The 24,820-nt window shown below is 40.7% G+C and overlaps 1 protein-coding gene across 1 annotated transcript in view; it reads left to right on the forward strand.

The window, feature by feature from the left end:
* The first annotated feature begins 1,516 nt into the window (after positions 1-1,516).
* The window catches only part of LOC122815935 (protein ZNF783-like), a 362,214-nt gene continuing 338,910 nt past the window's right edge, over positions 1,517-24,820 (forward strand). Inside the window, exon 1 of the mRNA XM_044088804.1 lies at positions 1,517-1,724. Coding sequence (XP_043944739.1) covers positions 1,719-1,724 — 6 coding nt within the window. The 5' untranslated portion in view covers positions 1,517-1,718. The remainder of the gene's footprint in view (positions 1,725-24,820) is intronic.

Genomic DNA, 24,820 nt, shown 5'->3' on the forward strand with positions numbered 1-24,820 from the left:
AGACAGCAGGGGAGATCCTGGAGCCGAATGAACGGAGCCAAGAGATGGTGACCTGGACCTCTTCCTAGTTGTCGGCTCCGAAGGTCTGGTCGGAGCCGACACGGAACTTAATACCTCGGCTCCGCCGAGCCGAGGGAACCACAGAAACTGTGGACTGAGACTCATCGGCTCCAGCCGGAGCCGATGTAGGCAAAGGTTTAGAAACCTTAGGTCTCGGCTCAGTAGTCGGAGCCGAAGACCTAGATGCCTTAGAGGGCTTCCCTGTAGATACAGAAAGGGAATCCTCTGGCTTGAGTAAGCCCCTTAAAATCAATTTATTTTTTCTTTCCTGCAGGACCCTGGGGCTGAAGCCATGGCACACAGCACAGGAGTCCTGCAGGTGCAAAGGTCCCAGACAGTAGACACAAGAAGTGTGAGCGTCTGTCAGAGACATTTTCTGACAGCACGCATCACACTTCTTGAATCCGGAGACCTTTGCTTCTTTAGACATAACTACAGGTGTAATCACACACACAGTCACAAACACACTAATTACACCCTAATTAAAAATATAATAAAACACTAACTAGGTTTTAAAAGAAAAAATAACACACACTCTCCACTAGGGAAAGAAAAAAGGCCTGAAGGCCCAAGGGAAGAACTTAAAGTTCTTGAGGGAAAAAAACAGGAATTTTAAAGAAGGGGATAAGAATTTCTCTAAACTAAGGGAAATACGTAAAAATATTAAAATTAAAGGGGTTTTAATAGACTAAGTACACTAGAAAGTCACTTACCAAGAACCGGTAGAAAACCAGCACCTCGATAGCTGTAGCGGCAAACGAGATCTGAGGTAACTCTCGCCTAGCATTGTGGGAAATAAGGGGAGCCTCGAGCCGGTGGAACCAACTCTCGAGCTTTTAGAGTGGCCGAGTCGGAGCCGAGGTCGGCTCCGAACCCATCCAGCAAGAATGAAGGCGAGATAGACAACTTAACATCATGTGTTATAAGTTGATAAGAGCAATATTTAAAATTTGTGTCTATTTTTTGGGGCCTTTGTCCACCCATTATTCTTTGCTTTGACCAAAATTCTTGCGCTAAGGGGCTGAGATATATGGGGTCATTCTGCATAATGAGGTGATGCATTACAGAATACTGTGCGCATTCCTTGTCAGTTTTTCACTGGGGCAATGTTCTGTTTTTCCTTATACAGTTGTACATGCATTTTTTAACTTTTTTTATACTCCAGCATAACTTCAGCTCCTTCACACGCGCGGAGATTCAAAATACTCTCCGCCTTCCCCGGAAGCAGATTTGCTGAATCGGGTAGTCATAGAATAGCAGAATCATTTGGAAAGCATGGATTTTAAAAATATGCACGCACTTTAAATAACGTACAATGGCCTCATCTTCAGTTTAAACCATACTAATGAATTAAAAAGGGAAATAGCAGTGTTTCTTTAATTAACCGCAGTTTTCACAAAAACATGATAGAATTCATTCCTTCCAGTGATTTAGGTTTTCAGTATTAATAATCTGATTTGCATAATGCCAGACTCATTTTAGGGAAAGACCGGAAACAGCTGGAAACTCATGTGGTGGTCAAGGGGTATCGAGGAGCCAACCTAGTATTTTATACTGTGAAATAAGTTCCATTTTCTTTACACCGAGATTTGAACATGATTCTTGTGCAGGATGAATATAGCTTTGCTTTATAAGAGTATTTAAGTACGAGCAAGAATATGAAGGTAAGGGCGATAAACTAAAAACTGTTTATTTTAAATTGCATGCGACTTTTTCTTCAGTCTGATGATGATACTAAATAATTGGGGTTAGCCGTTGTTGGAAGTTGACGGCTAAACATAAGATGTGCAGGTTAATTTTAATTATAGCAGCCTGGCTGCTACATAACTGTTCTGAATTTTGTAGGTGAGACTGGAGGACACGGGACTGCACTAGTGCTTTTGCGTAGCGCACAGAACGTTACAACAGTTGCGTATAATCTAGGAGCTGCTGTGTATCATCGCAGCCACACCTCTCAATTTCTTTGATTAATAAGGGCAGTTTTAAAAATAATGGGAAGAAAATCTCTTATTGTTACTCATACTTCTCGAGTGACCTCATTACGGCTTTCAGCCTCTTATTGCAAGAAACGTGGACAGAGCCAAAATAATGAGGGTACAAATGCCCCAAAATAGGGACAGATTTTAAACAATTGTTCCTTTAAACTTAGAATATTGCTATATTTTGTGTTATTCTGCATTTTCTGAAGGATGTAAATTTTGAAACTAAACTGCTTGTCATTATTTAGAGAATTCAGTCCTCCTCACTGATTTGTCAGAAAGCCACAAATTATATGAGGCGCTGACCCAAAACATGAGGCAATCTGGACAGTTGAGAGGTATGGCGAATGTTCCTAACATTCTGTGTTAAGATTTTTTTTTTGATTAATGCCAGGGACAGCCGGGAGATATGCAGAGCAGCAGTGAAAAAAAGCTTTTTACTTTTAACATGTTTGGCGGAAGTAAACCGTTTCAGGTGATAACGGAGAGCACTGGACTCTGCGTATTAGTGACACCCTGTATTCTGGATGTGCACTTACGCACGGTCCAATGCCTTCCATTATCGTCCGTTTATGTTTATTTTAGTGATTACTGATTGTAGACAGAATATGCCCATTAATGAGCCCTCAGGCAAAGGAGGCAGCTTTCTTCCAGCTAAATGTGGTCTAATTATGGAGTTTTTCAGCTGTATAGATAAAGGAATTGATCTAAGTAATAAATAAACAATTTTAACAGACACCAGAATTATAGTAAATGGTACAATAAAGTCAGATTTATTAAAAAAAATGCTGGTTGGGGGTTGGCATAATGATTAAAGTGCCCCCTGTTAATGGTGTGCATCATACAGCATTATACCTCATAGCCCCTTAGCACAAGAAATCTGGAGAAAGCCAAAAATAATGGGGTTGAAAGCCCCAAAAATAGGAACACATTTTAAATGTTGATGTTAGCAATTTAGAAAGTTGCTAGAATAAATGTTTTGTGTTACCTTGCAATTGATGAAGGATATGAAATTTGAAACACTGATGCCTGTCATTATTTAGTGAATTTGATCCTCACTCATTTGCCAGAAAACCACAATTTTTTAGAGGAACAGACCAAAAATATGATCCAACAATTTAAAAGGTATGAACGTTAGAACACTGCAATAGTGTCTTTGTGTGACAGTTAAAAAGTTATGGCAGCAGCATAGTTTGACAGCTAGGCACTGCTGCCTAACATTCCTGAACAGTATCAACGGACTGTTTCGCTAATGGGAAAGATTACATATACAAATACAGCACTCATATTTTTTTCATGTTCACTGTAAAACCGCTGTGGATTACAGTTATTCAGTAATTCCTTGTTTATTTTTGTAGAAGTGGTCCCTGTCAGTACTAAAATAAATGTACAGAGCATAGAGTGGTGGTCCCTGTCAATGCTGAATGTTAAGTACCTAAGAAAACATTAAAACTTCATTTATGTTCCTTGAAACACATTATCCCAGTAATACATACTTTTATTGTGATACTGGTTATTTAATTTAAATGTAACTATCAATGTCTTAAGTATAATTTATGACCATAGGAGAAAAAAAACTGTTTCAACAATGTGTTTCAGCAGATGTAAGAAGATACTGGCATCTGCATTCTTAACTACGGATTTCATATGGTCTGTTCTATGTTAGCCACCTAAGTAAACGTGAACACATCTTGCACATCAGTCAAAATGCATGTGTTTATGCAAAACTTTATGGACATGAAACAGTGAACAATTAAACTACTAGTGGAGGTAATGGAGAACACTGGACTGAAAGTAACTTGCAGTTGTATTCATAGACACGAGTTGTGCTCATGCCAGTGTTCTCCATAGTCACCGAGCAGCTAACTTAGTACTTGCCTTTGAACCTGTACAGTGAAGTTTGCCTCTGAAGATGTTATGTTTATTATACTGCTGCCTCCTCACTTATTATGTTCTGGTTGGTCACCTAACTAATTGGTAATTCTAATTAGCTAACCAATTATCCTAACTTACTAATTCACAGTTCTGTATTGGACAAAGAACTCCAAGCAGACTATTTTCACAAGATGTCCAGGTGCTGTCCATACTCCACTGTATCCACATTCATCATTGTCTTCAACGAGAAAATGGACGCAACTGAAAATAAAATAAAAAATATACTAACTGGCTAGCTGTAAAACAACATGCTGACTTCCTCCTCCCCTTTAAGCTTTTTAAACTTCTCGCGAATAGCCTCTAGACTAATCAGAGATGCACAAACATGCAGCTTTAGTAGTTTTAACCACTCAGTTCCTGTCCTCTGAAGCCTCCAAACTAGGCAGCATGTGTAGTGTTTATGTTGCACCATCTTAGTTTGCACAGGTGTGGGCGGTAGCAGCTTGAATGACATCACAATGGGGTTGCCGTTTAAGCATGGTGGTTGGGACATTTTTAAATGTTCTAATTCTGTGAACAGCAAAATGTTTAAGATGGTTAAAGTAAAAAAAAAATGTAATCTAGGGTATTATTGACATAAAGTAAGTAAAAGCCACCTAAACATATCCAACAATGGGGCTGCCTTCCCCCTGCAATACAGAATTTTAAGTCCAACTGCCTTGTAGTCCTACGGCGTGAGGGAAGAAGCCTCCAGATGGACATTAAGCTGTCTTTTTAATCTCATCATTTTAAGAGCAGCTTGTTTCTCATAAGCATACCTTTCTTAAAAGATAAGATGTATGGTATTATGATTACAATGTCGGCTGATGTGACACTGGGGGCAGAGCTTGCTATTGTGTATCCTGGTGTATCCTAATGTAAACATTTTGTCAATGAGGCTTCAGTGGACAAACCATGCTTTCTCCATTCAAGGTCTCAAACTGCGGGAATCTCTCCTTTCTTTTCTTAAAGATCATTGTCCTTACTCCGATTCAAGACATAACTAAAAGTGAATTATAGGATTCAGGGAAGATGCAACTGCTGTCTTGCTGGTCATATAACCTAACTTCTTCTACCCTACTTCCCTTCATATAGTTTGCTGTGACTCTATGTTTCATTGTGATTTTGTCAGCATATCAACTGAGATGGGCAGCTACAGTGGTGCAGTGGTTAGTATTGTCGCCTCACAGCAAGAGGTTCTCTGGGTCAATCCTCGGCTGGGGTGCCTTCTGTGCAGAGTCTGCATGTCCTTCCTGTGGTCGCGTGGGTTTCCTCCGGGTGCTCCGGTTTCCTCCCACATCCCAAAGACATGCTGTGGGTGGATTGGACACTCAAAATTGGCACTAGGCATGAGTGTGTGCGTGCCTTCTGTGGAAGGTTGGGCGCTGGGCTGGCAACTCGACACCGTAAAACTCCACTGCTAATCATGAGCGGACAGATGATGCGCTGTGGCGACCCCTAACCGGGAAAAGCCGAAAGAAGAAGAAGAAGATCAACTGGGATATCCACTCTGTATATAGTGTTTTGCCTGTCAGTCATGTCTGTATAAATGTCATGTATCTATTGTCTTTATGTCCCTAGGCCAGTTTTGATATTCAGCCTTATATAATGTACATTTGTATGTTGCATTTTGTCATTCCCTGCAAATATAAAGTCATTTATATTTATATACAATTATATACAAAGGCGGACCCTCTGCAGAACTAACCAATTACCGCCCCATAGCTATTCTCTCTACACTCTCCAAAATACTAGAGAGATGCATACACTCTCAGGTCTCACACTACCTCCTTACTAACAACCTCCTTTCCAGTACTCAGCATGGTTTCCGACCAAACCATAGCACCACCACTGCCTTACTCTCCTTTACTAACACTATCCTTCAGCATAAAAACAATGGCTATCTCTCCTCTGCTACTTTCCTAGACCTATCTAAAGCATTTGACATGGTCCCACACAAACAACTTATCTCTGTCCTCAATAACCTATCCTTCTCACAATCAGTCACCAACTGGTTTCAGAGTTACCTGTCTGACCGCCAACAATCCGTTGTATGGCAGAATGACATATCTCCCCAACTACCTGTCTCCATAGGGGTTCCCCAAGGATCCATCCTTGGACCCCTACTTTTCTCTGTTTACACCAGTAATCTAGCCTCTGCCACCAAACATGGCACACTCATCCAATACGCAGATGACTCGACCATCATCTGCTCAGCCCAGTCCCTACCCAAACTGCAAAAAGTCACACAGGAAGCCTTTTCCTCTGCTGAAACATGGTTATCCGATGCCCAATTAATACTCAACCAAAACAAAACTAAACTACTCATTTTCCAACCCACCAAACATACTCAAAACAACTCTCACTTTAACATCACAGCAAAAGACAACACCACTATATACCCAACTAAACACACCAAATTGCTAGGAGTGGAAATAGACAATAAACTAAAATTTGACATTCACATATCCATGACCATAAAAAAAGTCCACAAAAAACTAGGAGCATTATACAGAAATAAACAATTTCTCACCAAAGCAGCAAAGATTTCAATAGCAAATTCCCACCTTATCTCCACCCTACTTTATGCCTCTCCAGTATATACCAACCTAAGGCAATGTGATCTAAACAAGCTAGAGACCTGCTACAACAAAATCGCCAAATTCACCACAGGGGCATCCTACTGTAGTCACCACTGTCTCTCACTTGCTGAACTGGGCTGGCTTGAACTCCCTCACCTCCTTCAGTGGTATCAACTCTCACTCGCTCACAAACTAGTAAACCATCCACTAAATGTCCCATCCCTCCAGAATCTACTACAACCCTATCGCACCACCAGACCACTAAGATCCAGCAACAAAAATCACTTGCAGATCACTAAAGCCAATAACTCTGCTGGTGAAGCACTATTCTCTTGCGCCATAGCCAAATTATGGAACTCACTCCCACCCACAATTACCTCCGTACCATCATGCACCAACTTCAAAACTTTATTAAAAGCGCACCTAAAAACATGCTGGCTATGCCCTTGCAACTCCCACTCTAATATCATCCACCCCATCTAACTGCTACCTTTCTTTCCACTCCACTAACTACCTTGATGATAGCAAGCTCAGATGCTCATAAGCCTAGTACTTATTATACAGCAGGAACTTCTCATTGTTACATTTGTTAATGCCTGTTATGTACTTCACAGATAAAGATTCTAGTTGTCTACTGATGTACTATGTTCTTCATCTGTAAATATGTTGTAAGTAATTTCTATGTTAAATTGTTAATCGCTATGTAATCCAATGTAACTACTGTCTGTTTATTTTACTGTGGAGCTTTTCTCCCCGGGCCTCCGCTGAAAATGGACCCACGTCCAGTCGGACACTCCCGGTCAACAAATTTAAATAAATAAATAAAGTGCTCTGTGTTGGTTAACAAATTCAAAATAATAACAAAATAAATAAATGGATAAAGTCGTAGAGTGTGTTATACTGGATAAATCTCTACATGACGTACCACAAAAACATTAAGCCTCCCATGTTAAATTTACTAGGCAGCATTTTCGTGCAGATTGAACAAGTTTCATGCACTTGTTTCCACGTATAGTGTCATTTTTCCCACTTAAGAGCTACAGTGCTTTGTCACATATTGCAACATTTTCATTTGGTGTTGTGTGCTCTAGTTTTTGAGTAGTAATGTTCGCTTACTGGTGTCCTTTGACATTACAGAAGCTACTGTTGCTGTTTTTGAAGTGCATGAGATGAAAAACTATTTACTTAGTAATGGTAACAAAAAAGTATGAACACGACCTGGTTACACTCCAAAAATAATTATTTATTAACAAATAAAGAATATAAATCTAATGGAAAAGTAGCCACTACAAATATACTTCTAATGTGCACTTATGAGATATTTATCTATTTTCTAATGATTTTCTTATATTCTTCCAAGCTAGGTCTTTAATTTAATGTAATTAATGTTTAATTGACCATGTGATAGAGCTTATTAGATTTACATTCTGCGAGAGTGTATATAAGGTCTTGCATTCAGTATTGTCTTGTCTTAAGAAGTACAGGTATTATCCTGTACGAAAGCGCTTACTTTATTTGTGAATAAATAATTCTTTTTGGAGTGTAACCAGGTCGTGTTTGTACTTTTTTGTTATTTTCCAAGTTTGTTTTGTGTTTTCATAGTCTCTACTCAGTAATGGTCTTCTATGATTGAGTTTCTTTAATTTGCCTACTGTTAGATATATATATATTTAGAGATTTATAACAGTGCATATAATATAACGGTGCATGTACACTTTTGCTAGAGTATATGTAGAAAATATATGTAGTTAAATGCATGTACACTTTGTTTGCTACAATACAGTGAATATAAAAAGTTTACACACCCTTGTTAAAATGCCAGGTTTTTGCGATATAAAAAAATGAGACTACTAAATCATTTCAAATAAAAAAAAAAATGAGACCACGCTAAATCATTTCAAAATTTTTCCTACCTTTATTGTGACCTATAACCTGTACAATTCAATTGAAAAAAAAATCTGTTAGGGGACAAAATATAAAAAACGTCTAATACACTGGTTGCATAAGTATGCACACCCTTAAACTAATACTTTGAAGCACATTTTGATTTAATTACAGCATTCATTCTTCTTGGGTACACATCTGCCATCAATTAAAGAGTCTCTGATTAACCCCAAGTAAAGTTCAGCTGTCTTAGTAGGATTTTCTTGATATTTACTCAGTTGCCTGCTACAGCAAAAGCCATGGTTTGCAGCGAGATTACAAAGCATCAAAGGGATCTCATTGTTGAAACGTTAGTCAGGAGAAGGGTACAAAACATTTCCACAGCATTGGATATACCATGGAACACAGTGAAGACAGTCATCAAAAAGTGGAGAAAATATGGGACAACTGTGACATTGCACAGAACTAGACATCCTTCCAAAACTGATGAAAAGACAAGACGAAAACTGGTCAGGGAGGCTGCCAAGAGACCTACAGCAACACTGAAGGAGCTGCAGGAATTTCTGGCAAGTACTGGTTGTATACTATATGCGACAACGATTTCCTGTATTCTCCATTTGTCTGGACTATGGGGTAGGGTTGCAAGAAGGAAGCCTTTTCTTACACAGGAAAAACATCCAGGCCCGGCTAAAATTTGCAAAACAATGCATCAAGTCTCCCAGAAGCATGTGGGAAAATGTGTTATGGTCTGATGAGACCAAGGTTGAACTTTATGGCCACAATTCTAAAAGGTACGTTTGGCGCAAATACAACAGTTTGCATCACCAAAAGAACATCACCCCCACGGTGAAGCAGGGTGGTGGCAGCATCATGCTTTGGAGTTGGTTTTCTAGAGCTGGAATTGGGGCTTTAGTCAAGGTGGAGGGAATTATGAACAGTTCCAAATACCAGTCACTTTTGGCCCAAACCTTCAGGTGTCTGCTAGAAAGGTAAAGATGAAGAGGAATTTCGCCTTTCAACATAACAATGACCGCAAGCATACATCCAAATCAACAAAAGAGTGGCTTCACCAAAAGAAAATGAAAGTTTGGGAATGGCCCAGCCAGAGCCCAGACCTAAATCCAATAGAAAATCTGTGGGGTGACCTGAAGAGGGCTGTGCAGAAGAGATGCCCTTGCAATCTGACAGATTTGGAGCGCTTTTGCAAGGAATAGTGGGCAAATATTGCCAAGTCAAGATGTGCCATGCTGATAGACTCCTACCCAAGAAGACTGAATGCTGTAATTAAATCAAAAGATGCTTCAACAAAGTATTAGTTTAAGGGTGTGCACACTTAAGCAACCAGCATATTGTGCATTTTTTATTTTTTATATTGTTTCCCCTAACAGATTTGTTTTTTTCAATTGAATTGTACAGGTTATGTCACATTAAAGGTGGGAAAATTTTTGAAATTATTTATTGTGGTCTCATTTTTTTATATCACAAAAACCTGGTATTTTAACAGGGGTGTGTAAACTTTATATATCCACTGTATATGTAGGAAAATATAGTCAGTTAAATTGCTCTTAGCTGAGAAGTAGAAAGTCATCCAGCTGTATGTAATACAAAACATTTCTATATCTGGTACAACTTCAAGGAGGAATGCTGATAAGGATAACTCCGTAATTCCAGAGGCCCAAGTGCAAAAAATGAACAACTCCCTACCGGGTTGGAGACAGGAACAACTCCTTATAAGTTATTCACCTTGAAACAGAACACAAAGTAGCTTGACAACAAAATGACATCAGGTGAATACCAAAGTACTGATGTTGGAAGTTCCCAACAAACTGCATTACATCAGTATCAAAAGACTGCTTTCATAGAACGTGTATATAAGGACAGTAAAACTGAATGGTGTTGGGTCTGATTTCTTGTTAGATCTGTATACTGGAGATCTGTGCTGTCTAATCTGAGACATTAAAACCTGCAAACTGTACAGTATTGTGTGTGTTGCGTGTTGCATAGACAAGTTATTTTGTGAGTAACTGCATAAACAAAGTTAATATATAGTGTTAAGATTAATAGTCTGCACAGACTTTTTCAACAAGGCGCCAAAGCAGCAGTACAACATTCTGCATTTAATTTTTCACCTACTCTGATTAATATGCTCCATTTTGCTTTATGTAAGTGGGGCTATATCTTGCTTCATTGGCAGTCTGACTTAGAGTAGCACTGAGCCCTTTACCTGTAAGCTGTACTGCTGTAACACTTCACTGACCCTGAACATCCCTTCTGGATAGAGACAGAATATTGTAAGTGTGCTTGTTTTGTTTGACAGACTTGGAGCAGCACTAAGTTTAATCTTTACTTGTAGACAGTAGGACTATAACACTACACTGAACCTTGTTTAGAAGGCACACTGTCCAAGAAATTAAGGAGCCTAGCCCAAATTTCATAATTGCCCCAAGTCACTGTCTGGTTTAGTGACTTACTCAAAGTTATGCATTAAACACATGAAGGCTAAGGGAATCACAGATTATTTAAGCAATAACCCACGCCTGGGTGTGGGTAATGCTGGATTTACCCACGGTTGGTGTGGTTTGGTCACAAGGGCGAAGCCCGAGTGGCCAAACAAAGACAACCGTGGGTAAATCCAGCATTACCCACACCCAGAAGTGGGTTATTGGTATTACACAATGACATTATTTAAGAAAAAAAATACTTACTTTTCTTAAATAATGGCATTGAATAATGCCTCCTTGCTGCCCTTCCGCAGCTGTCCAGTATTCTGCGGCAATTCTGATGTACTGCGCATGCGTATGGTTACGCAGTACATCAGAACTGTGTGTGTGTGGAAGAAACGGGGAAAGGAAGATCTCCGTTGCTTTTAAAAACTTGTCTCACTATGTTAAAAGAGTTTAACATAGCGAGACAGCTTTAAAAAAAAGCAACGGAGAAAGGAAGTTCTCCGTTTTTTTTTTTTTAAGATATCTCGCTATGTTAAACTCATTTAACATAATGAGATAACAGCAACAGAGTTCTTCCGTTCTTCATTGCTGTCCAAAAAAAAAGACTTATACAAATGGAAAAAGTCCGGGCGACTAGGCCTTTTTCCATTCGTATAAGACTGATTTACAGTGTGCACGCTGACCAATCAGCGTGCACGTTTTGGAGTATTAATGGGGGGGGGGCGTTGTTGTATAATAGCATATATTTGCAAGTATTGAGAACAGGAGCTGGAAACATTCTCCGGCGTAGCGAGAGAATATTGGAAAAGTGTGCCTTTTTGTTATTTTGTGCAGTTTTCATGCATACATCAGTTCCTGGTTTTACAGTAATGAATTTGTGCTGCTGTTCTGGATGTTTTTTTTTTTTTTTTTTTTTTAAGCAACATAAACTTTTTAATGTAGGAAAATACTTCCAAGAATATTGAGCTGACACTTTTTAAAATGTAACTTGTTTTGATGTGCAGTTCCTTGAATTGGGTTTCTTAGTTTTGTTTGGTGGTAAAAGCGTCATAGTTACAGGTATACTTTAAAACGTAACTTGTTCTGATGTGCAGTTCCTTGAATTGGGTTTCTTAGTTTTGTTTGGTGATAAAAACGTCATAGTTACAGGTATACCTTTGTAGGCTGTAGCTGGACATAGTTATAAAAGAGAGATTTTTAGCTCTTCAGCCCATGGAACCGTACTTTAGTTCCCTTCGGGTGGGGAAAAAGTCAGAATTTCATTTGTGAGGTACTAGACTTACTACAGTACCAAAATATCCAGACAATACTGCCTGCACAGGCAAAACTTTTTTTGCCTAGATGTTTCCTCAGTTGTTGAGAGGATTCCCCACCTGTGTTTTCCTAACCTTAAGCTGTAAGGTCTTTGTGTGTATCAATGTAAAGAAAGGCTGTGTAGTCCTGCAGAAAAGACAGAGAGTTAGTCCAAGGGTACAATTAGGTTGAATTGGTTCTTTAACTGGTAACTTTGTAGTAGTTGTTTAGTATTCCATTTTTTCTGATCCCAGTTTAGAGGGCAGATGTTTTCAAAGGGAGAGAATTTTTCTAATCCTTTCAAAAATGGTGGAGGGGTCTAAAGTGACCCTTTGACCTTTACGGCTGTGCTCTTTTGGGGTTTTTGTGCTTCTGGTATGTGAACCTTTCACAGATTACTTCTGCTGGACGTAGTGTGCACGTACATGCAAGTATACAACTTTATAGCAATTTAAACAGGAGTATTGTAATAGAATGCTGCCGTATATAAAGACCAGCATTAGATTAAAGACAACCGTGTGGAAAGTATCTAGAGGCTAAGCATCTTACTGGTTGTGGTTGACCATTTTTTGAATGTCCACTTCATTTATTAATACACACTTTAAGAATGCATTCCCCGGCAGGATTGTAACATGACTTTTACCATATAGTCTAATTTCTGTATTACAGTGATGCTGTTTTGTGTTAAAAAGCTAGTTAGTGTCATCTTTACCATTTTCTGTTGCATTTCAGTAACATAGGTGGTTGAGAGGAGTGATAGTACCCCTTGTGTTCACTGCATATTTTTTCAGATCTTTGTACTATATGTAAAGAGGACTGCCAGCCTCTTAATTACTCTTTTAGCACACAACTGATTAGATATTTCTGCATAAACCATTTGTAGTTCAGGTCCTGTGTAGTTTTAAGCATGAATGTTGTGGTTTTCTGTTTTTAACAGAAGTGATGGGAGGAGAAAGAGCCCTTTCCCCTTGCTTGCCTTTTTTTAGTAATGAAAGAAGGGGTAGTTGTTACAAACAAAAGTCTAAAAGGAATGGCCAACAGTAATCCAAAAACTGGACTGCTGTAGAGTGTGCGTGTGTGTGTGCGTGTGTGTGTGTGTGTGTGTGTGTGTGTGTGTGTGTGTGTGTGTGTGTGTTTTCTTTTGAGCAAGTGAATATTTTTGTGGAATATATATTTTTTTATTTTATTTAATATGGGAGTGGGTTCATCTAGTCCAGAGTCTGTTTTCAGGGGATACTGATCAGGAGGCAGGGCTGCCTCACTGCACTTGACTCTACAGTAGACATCTGGCTTGGCGTATGTTTTGTCTTATGTTTTACCTGGGTGTTAGCTTCCTCTCGCATCCTGAAACTTTAAATTGCCTGTAAGGGTGGGCGTGTGTGTGTGTGTGTAAAACATGACCTGAAATGGACTGTTGTCCCATTGAGGACTGGTTTCTTTTTATGCCCTTTGCTAGTTCTGGCTTCATTATAACACTGAATGGGGAATTGTAGAAATGTATAAAATGTGTGCAGATTTTATAATTTACGCACACACGTGTGTGTATGTGCATATAAATATCTATCTATATATATATATATATATATATATATATATATATATATATATATAAACATGTTATATTAAATGTGTACATAGATAAATATGTGCAGGTATGCATGTATATCGATACATAAAAACTCCAAAACTCCTCCCATCACTGTTACTGCCATTCCCTTCCTGAAATGGCTCGAACTTCCAAACTAATTTAACTATCTGCAACTTGCTACTGCTCACAAACTTGTCTGTAAACCTTCTGTCTTGTCTTCAGTTCTGTCTTCTCTTTTTACTTCCCAAACAGGTCCCTTAGATAGGGAGATCAGCAACGTCTTCAGGTTCACAAGCCTAATCTGCCACGAGGCCAACTTCTCGTACTCATTAGTCAAAAACTGGAATGCTTTCCCATTACCCATGGGAACAATCCAAACTCCTGCCCACGTCAAAACTTCTCTCCACATTTACCTCAGTTACACCTGGTACTCTTCCTGCTCTCAGCCCCCATGAAAACCTATCTCAATCAACACACACTCCCCTGCTTTCTATGTGGCGTCTCTTCTGTAAATTCTCTGTGCAGTACCACTGTACCTTCAATCTCAGTAGTTTAGTTTATTGTTGGGGAAAGAATGAGGCACTGTCTTTGTATATACTTGTGTGTATGTATAATTTTATTTGTATTGAATATTACAACTTTATTACCATAGTATCTAGCAATGCTGTACTACCTATGTGCTTAATTTCTATGTTGAATGTACTAATTGTACTGAGAAGCTTTTCTGCCCGGGCCTCCAGTGAAAACTGGCTCATAATGGCCCAGTGGATTTCTGCGGTTAACAAACTGAAAATAAATAAATAAATAGTTTGTATTGGTATGTATTATTTTTGTGTGTCATTCATGTATGTAAATTTATGTACATGTACATTGCAGTGTGTTTGGGAATGCATAGCATGTGTGACATACATATGTATAATAAAATCCAATAGCCAGGTTTTGCCCAGTAAGGAGCTTCGTGAGTGCTCAATAAATGGACACAGAATACAAAGTCTGGATCAGGTGACCTCATTTGACCCTCTAGAAGACTCAGTCAGGCAATGGTTACAAGTATTTAAAAACATTTCATGTAATCTAGGTTCATAGGACTTTACTAGGCTAGCGGCCCTAGAGCCATTACAAGCCTTGCCATGTTAATCCCAAGTTCATAGGAGTGTACTAGGCTAATGACCCTGGAGCCTCTACAAGCCTAGCCCATAGGATTACAATGGCATCGTGCCACCCAACCTTAGTTCCCAGTGCCTTTGTCAAGTAGAGCTACTGGAGTGATCTCCGGGGTGAATTTTCTATTTCCCATCCACTCATCAAGATCTCTCTTGAAGAGGGCCAGTGAGGTGCTCAGTTTGACATGTATGGGGAGTCTATTCCTTAGCATGGGCAGTCCCTGGGTTATCTGCCTGTCCCTCCAGCTTGTTCTGTTGATTGTGGTAATGAGGTTGAGCTCTCTGGAGCAAGTAGCATTTCTAACAGAGCTGGGTCAGACATGGCTTTGTAAGTCAAGCAGGGATCGTCTCTAAGTAGGCAATGTGAGATGGAGAATAGTTGGAGTTTTTTGAGTCTGTCCATATAGGACAAGTGTTTAAGGCATAGTATCCTCTTTGTGAGGTACTTTTGCGGCCTCTCCAGTTGTTGCAGGTGTTTAGTGAGGTACATGCCAAATGGGGCATTGTACTCGATGATTGGCCTAATGAGGGAAGAGTAGAGGGAGACAATGACCTCTTTCTTACTGGATGCAAAACCCTTAGTAACGAGATGTGCCACATAGAAGGATTTTATGACCACAGTGGCAATGTAGTGGTCAAAAGAGAGGTTCCTGTCAACCTGCGTTCCCAGATCTCTAGTAATGTCTTCTGTGTTTAGTGGACTCTCATCGATGTGGTAATTCATGGGAACCGGGTTTTCCCCAAAGGGCATGACAACACATTTTTTGGTATTGAACTAATTCATGGGAACCGGGTTTTCCCCAAAGGGAATGACAACACATTTTTTGGTATTGAACTAAAGGCCATGGTTCTGACACCAATCGTTGGTCTCAGTGAGGCCTTTCTGTAGGATGTCAACGTCACTTGGGGAGTTAATAATGGCTCTCAACTTTCAATCGTCTGCAAACTTTGTCAGCCAGAGTCTCTTCGTGTTGGCCTGGACTTCAGAGAAGTAGATACCAAACAGGAGAGGACCCAGGACCAAAAGCTGTGGGACTCCACTCGTGAATGGTCGGCAGTCTGACTTGAAGTCAGCTACTTTCACACTATGGGTTTTATCTCGAGCCAGTTTGCAACCCACCTAGTGATAAAGGGGTTGAAGTATCCCCGTTTGTTCTCACAGAACAAATTTATGAACAGAGTGGGTCTGTGATGAGCACCTGTTACCCCTGTCCATGAGTGACACCCCAGGTATGAATTTGCAGACTCCCATCCAGTTGTCTAGGCTGCGTTTGAATAGGTTCAGTGAGAGCTCTGTTTTATGTGAATTTGAGGTCTATTCCAGAGAAGCAGCAGTCTATGGGAGATGTGTCTGTCTCTCAAGCATGTTTTGTTAATATCACAGGTTAGGTTGAGATCCCTAGAGAGAGTGACTCTTGTGCCATTTGACTTATGAATGTGCAGCAGTTCCATTAGGGCAAGGTCGAGGATTGCCCTATAGGCCATGCACAAGTTGCCTCTCAGCAAAGTGACAGGGCTTTCAGCCTGTTCACATAGATCATGGTTTGGAGTCTCTGTATCTTCTTGGTGAGAAACCTCTGAGGTCGTTCCAGCTGCTGCAGGTGTCTGGTGAAGTACGTGCAAAAGGATGCGTTATACTACTACTGATCTCTTTGTATCTTAGATTGGTATGAAGCTAGCTTTGAGCAACATATTACCTTCAACAAGAATGATGCCACAGAACCAACAAAAGATGATTGATTTTAACAACTGGCTGTGTTTCTGGTATCATCCTAAGGGGATTTAACTTTTATCAGCATAGGAAGTCGTTAACAATTTATTTATTTATTTTATTTATTTTACATTTGTTGACCGGGCTAGTTCAAGGGGATTTAACTTTTATCAGCATAGGAAGTCATTGTTAACAATTTATTTATTTATTTTACATTTGTTGAACGGGCTAGTCCAACTGGATACATGTCCATTTTCAGTAGAGGCCCGGGGAGAAAAGCTCCAAGACATATCAAGCAAGATAATTTTATGTTACATAAAATAGACGTAGATGAATATATGTGCACATTTCCTAAAACTATTTGCAATATATTGAGCTAAATATTTATATACACCAGAAGCTAATACAGTTTTCCATTTCTGCATAAATGCTTTCATGTTGCAGTACAGGACATTTTATTTAGTGGTGAGAGTAGAGTTAGAAAAAAGATGTTAGTAGTAGTAGTAGTAGTAATTATTGATTAGTCAGGGTTGCAACAAGGGCATAGCCAATGTATTTTCAGGAACATTTTCAGTTTTTGTTTAAAGAGTGGTAAGGAAGGAAGGGACGTAAGTTCACTAGGTAGAAGGTTCCATTTTATCCCAGTTGCATTTGAGAACGGAGAGTCTCCTGCCATGTTGTTAGACTTATTAATTTTAATTTGGAGTTTATTTGATTTAACGCAAGGCATTAAGATTTCTAGAAGGGGTTATAAGGTCTAAGAGCATTGGAGTATTGTTAGGCTGGTTAAGGATCTTATGTGCAATAGTAAGTTGGTTGAGTTGAAGCAGATTCTGTAGTTCAAGCCACCCAAGGTGCTTGTGATTATGAAAGTGATGGGTTCTGAAGGGTTTACCAATGGCAAATCTAGCAATGTTGTTACAGGAGGTAGCTAGTTTGAGAAGATTATTTTTGGATAGGTTGGTATATATTGGTGAGGCATACAGAAGAGTAGAGATTAGATGGGAGTGGGCAGTAGTAGTTCTTGCTATTGGTGTTAGGAAGGGTTTGATTCTGTACAGGGAGCCCATCTTTCTGTTAACTGATTTTGTAATGTTATTAATATGGGTATCAAAGTTAAGGTTGCTATCGATTGTGATCCCTAGGAGTTTGGTGGTAGAGTCTGGCGATATGAGGGTGCCATTATTAGAGATGACTGAGAAGTCTATAGGTGTTGACCTGCGAGTAGGAGAAAAGAGGAGGAGCTTTGTTTTTTTTTTGGGATTCAAAAGGAGGCAGCTCTTCATTAACCATGTCTCAACTATTTGAAAAACCTTCTGGGTTTGGGATTGAAGTTCAGCTGCAGATTTAGCTGTACAGATTAAAGTACAATCATCTGCAAATTGTATACAAGTTGCATTGGGAATAGCTAATTGGAGATCATTAATAAAATCTGAGAATAAGAGGGGACCTAGAAATGGAGCCCTGGGGTACACCCAGTGTAACTGGCAGGTGAGATGATAGCACAGCCTGTTGTGTGTTGCTCAGATAGGAAGTGAACCATTTCACTGATAGAGAATCTAGGGAAAGTGATCTGAGTAGATATATAAGCAAGGTGTGATTTACCATATCAAAAGCCTTAGAACGATAAATATAGATGAAGAGAGTACATTGTTATTGCGGCATTTATTAATGGTGTAAGTAAAGGATAGAAGGGCAGTAGTGGTACTGTGGCATGGCCTAAAGCCATGTTGGGTTTTTGCTAGTATGTTATGTTGAGTGAGATGGCCTATTAGCTGATGATGGATGCATTTTTCCATTATTTTTGCTAAGGGGGATAGAAGGGCTATGGGCCGATAGTTTGAATAGTCATTGGAATTCCCACCTTTGTGTAGAGGGATGATGTGTGAGATTTTCCAGATGGCAGGGATGGATCCTTCCTTAATAGTTCTGTTTATCAGGATGGAATTGGGATAACCTACTGCTTTAGCTGCTTTTTGCAGATATTCAGCTGGAATTTGGTCCACTAAGGGGTACAAGGCTTAAGTTTAGCTAGGAGTTTAAAAATTAAATTAGTTGAGATGGGTTGTAGTATGAAGGAAGGAAGTATGCTAGTCATAGTGGTAGGGAGGCTAGAAGTGTCAGGGGCTAGCTTACTGGCTAGGGATTGAATGGCAACATGCCAAGGATGGTCTGCACCTGTCCCCTCTAGGCTTTCAAATACTGGCTAAAACTTTATCCTCCCCCCCCCCCCCCCGAGAGCTTTTTTTAAACAGTACTAAATTGACAAGCATTCTGACTTAGCAAAATCAAGTCGACTGAATGTCAAGGTATTACGGCTCAGTGCCAGGAGCCTAAACAAAAAGTTAAACTCCTGCCAAGCCCTCCTCACCCTAGAGAGTATAGATATCTGTGCATTTACCAAGCCGTGGTTTAAAGCTGCAGAGAGTACCCCAGCAGTGCAAGGTTTCATTGCCTTCCACACTTTCAGACAAGTAGTTGTGCAAGCAGGGGCTAACGTGGTGGTGTCTCGATTTTTATTTACATCAAGAGCAAGCATACCTTTTGGTTGGTGAAACAATGATGCACCAGTGTTTATCCACATGCAGGTCACCACAGATCAATTCCAGTACCATATCCTAGCAAACTATAAGTTACCTTTTATGTCCCATAAACCTCATAGAGCATACTTAAACCTATTGGAGATGCTCACCATCCAACATAACACTTTACTTATGGGGGACTTTAATTATCATTCTATAAATTGGGAATCATACACCTTCCCAAATCAGCAGGCACAGAGACTCATGGACTTCGTAAATACAAACACCCTTAACCAGTTGGTGTATACTCCCACTAAAGGTTCCGGCATACCAGACCTGGCACTCAAAAATATGGAAGAACGCTGCACCACCCTCAGTGTCATGTCTTTCCTGGTAAGGTCTGAACATAAAGCTCTCTCCTTCAAAATCGAAACAACTCTGTAACCCCAGTAAATCAGGATAAATCCAGTAATGGTTGTGAACTATTTCAAGACAAACTATCTTTTATTAAACAGTAGTTTGTCAAAAATGTATTGCCCACCAGATCCAGAAAACACAGCAGCCTATACATATTTGTTCACAGAAACTCTATAACACAATAGCACAAGTAACAAAAAACTGAGGGTAATGCTACTCAATGCCAGAAGTCTAAACCTCAAAATGCACGCACTCGAGGCACTCCTCAGTATGGAGAAAATTGATATATGTGCATTAACAGAAACCTGGTTTAAGGCTCCAGAGAACACCCCAACACTACCAGGCTACAACTCATACCATACATTTGGGCCACAAAACCCAGACCAAAATGCAAAAGGCAGGGGCGTATCCATATTCATCAAGGATACCCACACCTCCAGGTTAGTGGCACAGCATGATGCTTCAGAGATCATCCACATGCAACTAACAACGGGCAGAACTGCAATTCAAATTGTATCTTGCTACAGATCACCCACCATGTCCCAGGACCCCCATTCCGCATGTCTGGAAACACTGGGAAACATAAAGGTCCTACCATACACCCTGCTATTGGGTGGTTTCAATTACCCAAACATTAACTGGGAGAACTACTCGAGTACTAACTCCCTTGCCTAACATTTCCTAGAATTTATAAACTCAAATGCCCTGGATCAACTGGTCAGCACCCCCACCAGAGTTGACAACATATTGAACCTGGTCATCACCAACATGGGCGACCAGTGTTCCACACCGGAGGTCAACCCCTCGCTGGTTAGTTAGATCTGATCATAAACTAATCACTCTGGATATCCACATTCTGCCCCCACCCCCGGTCAAAGAAACCAACGTGAAGAACTTTTTAAAAGCAAACTTCATGTTACTTAAGACCGAGGTGGAAAGTTTCAAATCCCCCATGCTAAAGGATAACGCTGCCCAAGCTGCAAAATTCTTTACTAATGCACTCTGTGGGCACCTACAAGAATGCATGGATCGTGCTATCCCAGGTAAAACCAAGACTCACTCCTCCAAGAAAAGGAAACCGGTCTGGTGGATCCCTGCCATAAACAAGCTATACAACAGAGGGAGGAAGCTAGTAGAGAAAAGACTAAAATCCCAAGAAGGGAAGACATCCCTGATCAGTATCAGCAAGAAACTATGATCCCTCATAAAATCATCCAAGGCTAGCTTCGAAAGAAAAATTTCCAAGGACTCCAAAAATAACCACATAACATTCTTTAGTTATGTCAAGAGTCAAGACTCTAAGTGGCAATTCCCAGATCTCCTCTGAGTTAGTGCAGAATGGCACAAAATACACTGAACCTACTGATATCACCAACATCCTGGCAGACAGGTTCAGTGCAAACTTCACTCCCAAAAGGGCCCATAACTATACCAGAAGAATGTAGTGTCCCTGAAATCACAGACACTCAGTTTAAAACAGCCCTCTCCAAAGCCAAAAACACAGCATCATTGGGACTGGACAGTTTCCCAGGCTGTGTCCTACATGAGCTGAAAGATGAACTAACCCCTCACCTAAACACACCGTTCAAACTCGTCCTCTCCACAGGCTACGTGCCCATAGAGTGGCACACAGCAATGGTTATTCCGCTCCATAAAGGTGGAGCCACAACAAACCCCAGGAACTATCGCCCTATAAGCCTGACTAGCTTGGTTGTTTGCACGGCTATGGGGCGCATCATCATGGATCTCATTAACAGCGACATTGGGAATCTGCAAACACTGGACCCTACCCAGGTCGGCTTTGTTAAGGGCAGATCATGCCTCCTAAACCTGGTGGACGTCTTTGAGACAGTTACCAAGGCTATAGACGAGGGAATTGTTGTCCACACAGCCTAACTAGACCTTGCAAAGGCCTTCGACACCATTTCCCATTCTGGTATTATAGACAAGCTCACCAGCCTGAACATAAAACCCCTATGTCACAAGATGGGCTGCCAACTGGATCACGGACAGAACCCACATGGTAAGCGTTGCGGGAGCTAGGTCTGACTCTAAACTGGTTACAAGTGGCATTCCCCAGGGCTCAGTCCTAGGACCCCTCCTGTTCGGCATATACTTCTCAGAGGTACAGACAAGCACAGCACATGAGGACTATGGCTGACCAAGTTCACAGACGACTGCAAACTAGGGGCTATAATTGACTCTCCAGCTGACACAGACATCCTCCAAAAGGGTCTCACTGAGACAGATACCTGGTGTCAAAACCATGGCCTCAAGCTAAATGTCAAAAAGTGCATAGTCATCCCCTTTAGAAAAAACAAAGTACCCACAAATTACCACATAGGTGATAGCCCCCTAAATACGGAAGACGAAATAAGGGATCTGGGGACCCAAGTAGATAGTAACCTCTCCTTTGATAATCACATTGCCAAAGTGGTTAGAAAATCCTTCTATGTGGCCCACCTAATCACAAAAGGGTTTGCATCCAGATCAAAAGAGGTCATTGTGCCCCTCTACGCATCACTCATCAGATCCATCATAGAGTACAACGCCCCATTTGGGGTGTACCTTACAAGACACCTGCAACAGCTGTAAAGACCACAGAAGTACCTCACCAAGAGGATCACTGGCCTCAAACAGATCCCCTATGCAGCTCGAGTGAAGAAACTCCAGCTGTACTCAGTTGCATACTGCCTAATCAGAGGTGATCTCTGCCTGACATACAAGGCCATGTCCAACCCATAATTGATGGACATGCTCCACCTAAAGAAAACCATATCCCCTCGCACCACACACTCTAGGGATCTAAACCTCACCACAACAATAAATAGGATGTGCTGGAGGGATAGATTCCTGTCTCAGAGACTTCCCATGCTCTGGAACAAGATTCTAATCTACATTAGGCAGAGCTTCTCACTAACACTCTTCAAGAGTAACCTTGATAAGTGGATGGGGAACAGGAAGTTTACCCTGGGGATCACTTCAGTGGATGTGCTGGACAGAGGCACAGGGAACTAATCTAAGGGGGCGGCGAATGCCAACACATTCCGGCTAGGCTTATAAATGCCTTTGGGCAGATAGCCTAGTACCTACCTATGAATCTATGAACCATGTCAGTGGCTGCATAGAGGCTGCTGTACCTACCAGAAGTAAGCCCAAAACTAACTCCAAAAATAAACCATCCTGGTGGTATCCCAGATTTAAACAGGTTATCCAATAAAAGAAAAACAATCTTGGCTAAAAATCAGGAAGTGTAACTCCTATAAAGATAACTGTCATCAAAATAAGCAGGTAGCTTAGAGGGCTATTTAAGTCCAATAAATCCAATTGACCTGGCTGTGCTCGCTGAGGCCAAGGACACCGCCTCAGTGGGCCCCGATAATATCTCAGGATGCCTCCTGAGTGGTCTAAAATATGACCTGTCAGGGCCACTGAATTTACTATTTATATATAGTTTTAAAACAGGCTTCACAACATAAGGAAGGAGAGCTGCAACAATCAACCCTCTTCATAAGGGCAGACCGTTAACAGATCCTGCAAACTACAGACCCTTTAGTTTGACTAGTCTTTTGTGTAAAGCCATGGAAAGAATTATCATGGAAATGAGTTAACAGACACAGGAGACCTTCAGATACTGGATCCATCCCAGTTTGGCTTTGTCAAAGGAAGCTCATGCCTACTGAACCTGGTGGGCTTCTTTGAGAAGGTCATCAGAGCATTGGATGAGGGTAAAACGGTGCATACTGCCTACCTTGAGCTGGCTGTCATTTGATACAATATCCCACTTTGGCATTGTTAACAAACTTATGGAATTGGGCATAAACCCCTGTATAACCATGCTGGATAGCCAGCTGTCTCACATATTGGACCTAGGAAGTTGGGATTAGTGAGACCACCTCTCAAAGAGGCCATTCACCAGGGAGTCCCTCAAGGCTGTATGCTGGGCCTGCTCTTCTTTGACATCTACTTCTCAGAAGTCAAGGCCATTGTCAAAGGCCTCTGGCTGACCATGTTTTCAGATAATTGCAAACTATGAGCAGTCATAGCGTCCCCTCGAGATTCAAATGTCTTACAAGAGGTCTAGTGCAGACAGATGACTGGTGCTAAAGCCATGGTTTAAAACTCAATGCAGAGAAATGCAATATAATACCATTTGGGAAATCGGCCACCCCTAGGAAACTACATCATCAATAAAAAACCTCCAGGAGCTGACGCACTAGTCGGGGATATGGGAACACATGTAGAAAGTAACATGGCCTTTGACCGACATATATCCAAAGTAGTAAGGAAATCCATCTATGTTGCTCAGCTTTTATAAGTAAGGGCATGGCATCTAAGTCCAGGGAATTCATTGTACCACTGTACTCAGCCCTCGTCCGACTCATTGTTTAGTATAATGCGTCTTCGGTATGTACCTGGCTAGATACATGCAGTAACTGGAACGTCTGCAAAGGTTCCTTACAAAACGAAAACAGAGATCTGCAAAATAAACCACATCAGAACTACTAGATCTAAAGGTCGAAGTTTTGCTTGCAACATAAATAGGTCATGTTGGGAGAGACAGATGTGTATCTCAAGAGTATTCCCTTTCTCTGGAACAGGCTCCCCATCTTCGTCAAGCAAAGCCCCTCCCTAAAACTATGTAAGTGCAACTTAGAGCATTGAATGGGAAATCAAAAATTCACCTCTGGTCTGCCACCAACATCTCTGATGGACAGAGGCAGGCAGTAAATGTCCTATAAATGTCTATAATATCAAACTTGTGAGACACACTTGGGTTGCATAGGTAGGCTTATAAAGGCCCTAGTAGTGATCGTTTGCCTAGTATACACACACAAACCTGTGGGAGTGTTGTGAATTTGGACTGGAACTAACTCGAGAGAATAATTGATAAAGCTGAAAGGAAGGCTTGGCAGGGCCTAAAGCTGGGATTACAAGAGGAACACCATGTTTTGGGGGGAGGGGCTGTTTTTACTTTTACATTAAGGAACTTGTGTCTACTGTATTTTAAGACTAAGACTAGTAGTGTGTGCATGGGTCGTATCAATACACCTTTCTTCAGAATGCCTTAGCTTACAGTTGCATAACTTGTTTGGGTTAATATTTCCTTTTGGAGTTGCTAATGCTTACCCAAGGAGTTGTAACTGAAGACCCGTCTGTTAGTGTTCCTGGTGTGTGCTTATTGATTAAGATTTTGTTTCCTGCTGTTTCTCCATGGTTGTGTGCATCTTAATATAAACAGTCATGGAACAACTGCTTA

Source organism: Protopterus annectens, chromosome 1.part1 (genome assembly GCF_019279795.1).
Source record: "Protopterus annectens isolate FY-2018-M chromosome 1.part1, PAN1.0, whole genome shotgun sequence".
In the NCBI taxonomy this organism is placed as follows: Eukaryota; Metazoa; Chordata; order Ceratodontiformes; family Protopteridae; genus Protopterus; species Protopterus annectens.